General features: G+C 39.3%; 1 protein-coding gene across 2 annotated transcripts; it reads left to right on the top strand.

The window, feature by feature from the left end:
* Positions 1–1,471: 1,471 nt before the first annotated feature.
* On the top strand, positions 1,472–4,701 carry pigc (phosphatidylinositol glycan anchor biosynthesis, class C). 2 transcript variants are annotated; one of them, XM_028588229.1, is made up of 3 exons: positions 1,472–1,568; positions 2,408–2,639; positions 3,513–4,701. In XM_028588229.1, exons 2-3 carry the CDS (start codon positions 2,412–2,414, stop codon positions 4,161–4,163), a joined length of 879 nt encoding a protein of 292 aa, XP_028444030.1. In that variant the 5' UTR covers positions 1,472–1,568; positions 2,408–2,411; the 3' UTR covers positions 4,164–4,701. The 2 variants fall into 2 exon arrangements, with proteins under 2 accessions (XP_028444030.1, XP_028444031.1); XM_028588230.1 differs by having other exon boundaries at positions 1,478–1,572.
* The last annotated feature ends 2,557 nt before the right edge of the window (positions 4,702–7,258 follow it).

A 7,258-nucleotide genomic window follows, 5' to 3' on the forward strand; every position in this document is an offset into this window, starting at 1 on the left:
AGATTTCAAATCTGTTCCCAACTGAGGTTTTTTATTTTATTTTTTTTGTCCGTGTTGGCAAAATTTACCTTGGTGGTTGGTGTTGACACTGGGCCAGAGCTGACAGCTCCACTGGCTGCCTGAGTTGTCACGTCGGAGTCAAAGGGCTGTGGTCTATGCACTAGGATGCTGTTTTTTGACAGAATATACATGAGGTTACGGATTATTATCACACTAAACATGGTACATGTATTTAAAAGTGACACAAACCTTCAGGATCACGAGGATATCTTCTAGCTTACCTTTTTGCAGGCATGCTGGTCTGTGGGTTGGCCGGTCTTCTAATGTCAACAGAGAAGGGGCCATGTATGGTCAACACAGACACCTTGTCAAAGAAAAAGATGAAGTTATAACTAAGAATGACGTTTTTCCCCCAATCTTTATTTAACAAATTCTGGCCATTAGAGTCTTCGTTTGACAATTAATACATGGAGTACCAAATACAGACTAGGTATCCAACTATAACAAAGAAACAATTGAATTATAAAGAAGAAGAAAAAAAAAAAAGACAGAAAAGTAAATAAATAAATAGAGGTCTAGTCCACAACCAATACTTGTATGATCTGTAGCACATTCCCTGCTTGTTTAGTTTTTATACATTTCAAAGATTTCTTATGAATACGTAACTCATTCATGAACACACAAAATAAAGGTCTCACCTTTAAAAATCTGCATTTGTGGATAAACTGTTTAGCTAAAATAATCAAGGTGTTATACATCTGGTCCCTTTTTTTGTCCTCCATTAACAGTCCCAATTTAATGTCCCCGTAGCTCAAAGACTTTTCAGAAATCCAATTTCTGAACAAATCCCAAAAAGATTTGAAGAAGTTACATTACACTCAAAAAATAAATGTTGTAAGGTTTCCATATCTGAATCACAAAAAGTACAACTATTCTTGTCAATGTTAAATCTTTGTTTAAGAAACCTATTACATGCATATATATCATTCAACACTTTAAAATGGGTTTCTTTTGCTTTCTGTGAAACAGGAAGAGTGAGGTATCTGATTCTTATTCTCCTTACAATTTCTTCAGGATAGACTTGAAGTAAGTTCTTTCTTTTCAACGGTAAAGGAAATAATACAGATGTAAGGGCACCCCTTATTAATTTGTTTGTGCATTTTGCCACCTTAAAATCCTGTTCCTCTATAAACAGAGAAGGCATGCGTGGTACTACTGCATCATACTGCAACATCCCTTTAACCAAATTCACCATTGCCTGTGGAATTGCTTTAATAACTGCTGAATATTGTTTCTTGGTACACCTCACATCAAATTGACTAATTAATTCATCATACTCCAAAAAGGTCCCACTTAAATTCATCAGCTGTAGAATAGAGCAGACACCTCTCTCAACCTAATCACCATAACATAACGATTTCCCTTAAGGATGCGAGAGAATGTTGGTAACGTTAAAGAATTCAACAACAGGTGGCGCTGTGAGCTCTAATAAAGTGCGTCACTTCCGGCGCCATAATGACAGGAGGAGATTAGCTACAGCATCGGCGCTGAACAAAATACCGTCTCAGGTAGGTAGGAAAAACCTTTTGAGATATTTCAAATGGACACTGTAAATTGTTTAACAGATCGTCAACGTGTTAGTGTTCATAAACATACGTGTACATGTGTCACGGTCTGGTTTTATTGTCGTGTCAAAGCCGGAAGTACCTATAGTTTCATGCTAGCAGCACCCGGTCAACAGTTGAGATACATCCATGGTTGAGATCTGAGACCCTGTTCAAAATAGTTCCTGCAACTGACCGCAAATGCAACACTACAAGTGTATATATCTCATATATCTCATGTGACACGGTCAAAACTGATGATAAAATCATAAATGCAATAAATTCAGTACATGACAGATTAGCTTCCAAGCTAACATTTAAAAAAACACAACTAAGCACAAACCGGTCCTGACATTCTAGCATTCTCTATAAGCTAACACCTAGCTATAATTTTACAGACAATGTTGGACTGTCAAATTTACGTTTTATACAATAATATTTTTCCATAAGTGCAGTGAATATATGCGTGTGTTTAGGTCTATGTGTGTGTGTGGATGTATGTATGCGTATATATGTAGCCATGCACATACTTAGACTCGTCTTACTTTTATAGATGCTTCATTGTCCCTTTTTTATTTTATTTTAATTATTATTTTTTTGTTTTTATTTTGGTCCAATACACAAATCACAATTGCACTGAAAATTGTGGTTCTTGAAAAAAATGCTAATTAACGGAGTTTAAAAAAATTAAATAAATCCGAATTATTCCAGCAGCTACTTTGAGCAGTAGATAAGTACAATTCTTGCTCACCAATCTGACTGTTGTGTTGTGTTGTGTTGTGTTGTGTTGTGTTGTGTGTCAGGTTGATGGGGCCAGACAGTGCCCCGGGTCCAGCTGTGCCCTGGCGGAAGGTGCTGTGGGAGTGCCAGCCGTTCCCTGATAACTATGTGGACCAGCGGTTCCTGGAGGAATTGCGGAGGAATGAGGGCATCCGTCAGTACCGCTACTGGGCTGTGGTGAAAGAAGCAGGCTTTGTCGGGGAGCGGCTGTCCTGTGTGGCCATTTTTATCACCATCTGGCTTTACATTGAAGAGGTAAAGCTTTAGAACATCTATGGTCCTCGTAGAGCACATCAGGGTTGCACTATATTGCCAAAATGTGATATTGCGATATTGATTATGAATATTGCGATATCGACGTTAATTTCAATATTTTTAAACCTATGTAAAATTACAAAATGTTATGGGAAAACGCATCAAAATAGATTCACAACAATATAATGCACACTGAGACTTATGTACGGCTCCGTAGTGCGGCTGGACCACAGGTCGGTCGTGGATGAAAAATATTCAATATTTCCGACTCCAAACTCTGTCTGATAAGGTTTATAAAGTTGCGGGATAGCTACCAGTGACAAATATATGCGGGTTGGGATTACTTTTGGCCACTAAAGTTTCCTCTCAATCTCTTATTTCGTCTTCTCCCTGAGCAACACTAATTTTCTTACTTTTGTGTTCTTTCTTTGGCTCCACTCACTCCCTTTGCTCTCTTTAGGCCCTTACTTTTCTTTCCCTTCTTTGATTCGTTCCGTTTTTTTTGTCTCTATCTATTTCTTCACTTACACTGTCACTCTGTCGAAATATGCAGACACGTCACGTGGTACGCTCCATAGGGTTTGTCACGTAGTGGACCCGTGCGCTGACGTGCACTAACACAAGTGGCACAGTAACTGGTCAGTGACACGTGATGAAGCGGGCTCTAAATCAAACACAACTAAGCCACACAGCCAACTCAACAAAAGATTACATACTTATCACTTTCGATATAATATTGCGCATCGTGATATCGCAATACCGATATTGAGTCGATGTATCATGCACTCCTAGAGCACATTGTGCCTTTTTAATGTATAGAATGGTGTACATTAAATGCATAATTAATCTACTTGTTCTCTGATTTCCTCACAGGGTCTGCTGTCCCCTGAGACACTGTTGTGGACCAGCCTTGTCTGCGCCCTGCTGGGTTATGGACTGCACCAAGCCTTGACGTCTCAAGTCGAATCAGGCTGTGAGCCCCGGACCCGTCTGGCTGACTTACAGAGTGCCACTATTTTTCTTTCCTTTACCTTTGGCTTCTCGCCAGTTCTAAAGACACTTACAGAGTCTGTGAGTACCGACACAGTGTATGCCATGTCTGCTTTTATGCTGCTGGCCCACCTGGTGTCATTCCCTTACGCCCACCCCTCACCCCCTGGCAGCTTCTCCCTAAATGCAGCCCTGTTTGCCTCAGTGTGTTTAGCCTCAAGGCTACCTGGGGCTCTGCACACCTTCGCCATGCTCAGCTGTGCCCTGCTGGTGTTTGCCCTGTGGCCCTGCCTGCTGCAGAGGCTGAGGGAGAACGCCCCTAGCCAGTTTACTGGTGTGTGTGTGGGAGTGTGTATCGGAGGGGTGGGTGGTCTGGGCTCCCAGTGGCCAGGGGGAGCCGTGCTCTTAGCCCTGGCCTTATGGAGTGTTACATTACTCTGCCCCCTGCTGCTAGTCAAACTGCAGGGGCAAAAGGACAACATCCAAGGACCATGGGATGAGGCTGAGATCCATGAGGACCTGAGTCACTTCTAGACAGAGCCAAAAGGAGCACATGGTGCTAACCGGACATTTTGTGGAAGCCAATTAAGAATGTTAAATTAGTTATTTTAATGTAATTCTGCAGTATTACGATGATGGTACTCTACATCTAAACGTTAACTATTTCATCGTCAGTCCACATCTGTTTGGACACCTGTGACAACTTGTTATACTCTTACAGAGAATATGAAGATGTCTTTAATGCTATTGTCTTACAAGTGTTGACCTCCAAATTTGTATAGAAGGTATCAACTAACATGCAATGCTGACTTACATTACTGGACACATTCTGATGCTATGCACAAATTTGATATCAGTGATGTTTTTAGAATCTGTGGGAGATGTTTTTACAGTTGTGTACAGAATGTTGTTGGTGTACGACTCATTTTATTTCTATGGTATGAATGGACTGATGCATAGTGTTTAACCCAGTGGATTGTAAACTGTTATACACAGAAGTACAAATTAATATTTTAAAGGCTTTTGCAATAAAAAATAAAAGTTTTCTTAGTGTAAGTTACTTAAAAAAATACTAAGACTACCAGAAGGTCTTTTTTTTTTATACCTAGACTACAGTGGAAGCGTAATGCAACATTAATTAAATAATAGTTGCAAATGTATTGTCCGTGGTACATGATGCTCGTTTCCTCTTCATGCTAGACCAGCAAATTTGTGGTTTTTGAGTTGCGTTTTGTATGGAGGGCCAGTTTGGAACAACACTAATGAGAGATTTTGTTTGATTTTAATGAACCCAACAGCTCCTTTTTTATAATAATGTAGTATTAACACAGATAGGCCTGCAGAAGTCCAGTATTACCTGCTGCTCCTGTTGATCATCACACAGGACAGAAAACTGCTGCAGTGCTACTCTATGGATGGATTATATTCATAAATAGACCTTTTTCACAGCAGACATGTTGACATGTCATAGTAGGAAAAGCCCAGGTGTATTCAGAACCATTAATTCTGGCTGCATTCCACTTAGGAGAGGCCCTGGTATTGTGCATGCTGACTCACTGAAATAACTTCCTGGGACACTTGATGGAACTAAGCCATCGTTTCAGCTGTGCTTTTCCTACTATGACAAGTCAAAAATGTCTGCTGTGAAAAAAGGTCCATTATACTGCTGCTCCCGTAGACCGTAAAGGCTACTCCCCACGTGCTGTCAACCACGTAACATTCCTCGGACACACCCCGGTCAGTGACGTCACGTTGGCGTAGCCAGTTGATGAGAAACAAACACCTGTTGCAAAACTATTCCAAATTGAAACTGACATATACAGTACTTTGAGTCTCTTAAATTGGTAACAAATAATTAAGGTATTTTAATAACTGATATCTACTCAAAATTATTTAATTAAGAACTCCTGCTGTCAGTATCATTAATGAAGTCTGCAAGTCTGTCACTTCTTTACTTGTGTATCTTGTTTCGGTTTAAATTATTACTTTCATATTATATTATTTGCACTTATTTATGTATAGTGTTAGGTTTATGGACTGTGATGACTGCATTTTTGTAAATTGAATTTACAACTAAATTTATTTTTAAAACTGTTGTAAATGTCACGTTGCTTAAAAACTTTCAGTCCAATGAGAGCAGCACAGCAGCAGTTAAATCTCCCTCTCAGATTTACCGTTGACTTCACAACAGTATCACGTTTAAACTCAATGTCCCTAACTCCTTTAGCTAGTTATTTTTGTTCAATGTGAAGAAGACTGGAATTATTGTGGCTTTTGTTTTCTTTTGTTTTCGTTTCAAAACATTAAAGGAGCAGCTAACGTTACACAGTCGGCACATTATCTTGTCTTCATTCTGGCTTTCACTTCAACAAAATATATTTTTAAAAACCACCAGAACTACTAGGCTACTACTGTTCTCCTGAAGATACGTGAATGCAGCGCCAGCGACACATACAGTACAGAGCAGTGCGCAGTGGACGCTAGGTGTCATACCTGCTTCACCTCTCCTTTCCCCGGCTTGATCCGAAATGTGAGGGCGGGCTTTGCGGTCGGGGTTGACTGCTGTGGTGGCGCCATTTAGCAGCAGATGAAGCCCGACTTTAAGTTCAATCGAGCTGCCTGTTAACTGGGCAGCCTCCTTTCTCCTCGGAGAACCACACTTCCACAAACCAAGGAACCTTAAAAAGAAGGAAAGTACGTCGCAGTAACATCACGTCACCGACTGTACGGTTGCAAATGATATATATATATTTTTTATTCTATTTTATTTACAGTGTAAACACAACCTACCTGATAATAAGCCATACACATGGGTTTTCCCAAACATTATTTTGTTTTGTTTTTTTAATGTCAGGGAGTATAAATCAAAATACTCCAATTAAACTTTGATATCCATAGTGTGTTTTGGACACTCAACAAAAGTAACATCTTGGGCATCTACTGTGGTGCTCATAAGTTTATGAACTCATGCAAAAGTTGACTAAAAAGAGGAATAAAAAAATCTTTTTGGAAATTGATCTTAATTAGGAAAAATCCAACCTTTAAGGACACCAATTTTCTTTGTGAATGAATAATGTATCGTAAATAAATAAATGTTCTTCCTTAAAATACAGGGGGCATAAGTAAGTACAACCCTATGTTAAATTCCCATAGAGGCAGGCAGATTTAGATTTTTAAAGGCCAGTTATTTCATGGATCCTGGATACTATGCATCCTGATAAAGTTCCCTCGGCCTTTGGAATTAAAATCGCCCCACATCATCACATACCCTTCACCATACCTAGAGATTGGCATGGTTTTATTTCAGTTAGCCTAATAGCTGGTTTGATTTGCAATGAGAGATGATCTTATGGAAAGTACCCCATGCCAATCTCTAGGTATGGTGAAGGGTATGTGATGATGTGGGGCTATTTTAATTCCACAATACATTATTCATTCACAAAGAAAATTGGTGTCCTTAAAGGTTGGATTTTTCCTAATTTTTTTAATTAAGGTATTAAGATCAATTTCCAAAAGGTTATTCTTTTATTCCTCTTTTTAGTCAACTTTAGCATGGGTTCATAAACTTATGAGCACCACTGTTGGAGGAAACATAACATCTGATAGTAATCCATCTTAAACATTATTAT

The sequence above is a fragment of the Perca flavescens genome, chromosome 9 (assembly GCF_004354835.1).
Source record: "Perca flavescens isolate YP-PL-M2 chromosome 9, PFLA_1.0, whole genome shotgun sequence".
Classification (NCBI taxonomy): Eukaryota; Metazoa; Chordata; class Actinopteri; order Perciformes; family Percidae; genus Perca; species Perca flavescens.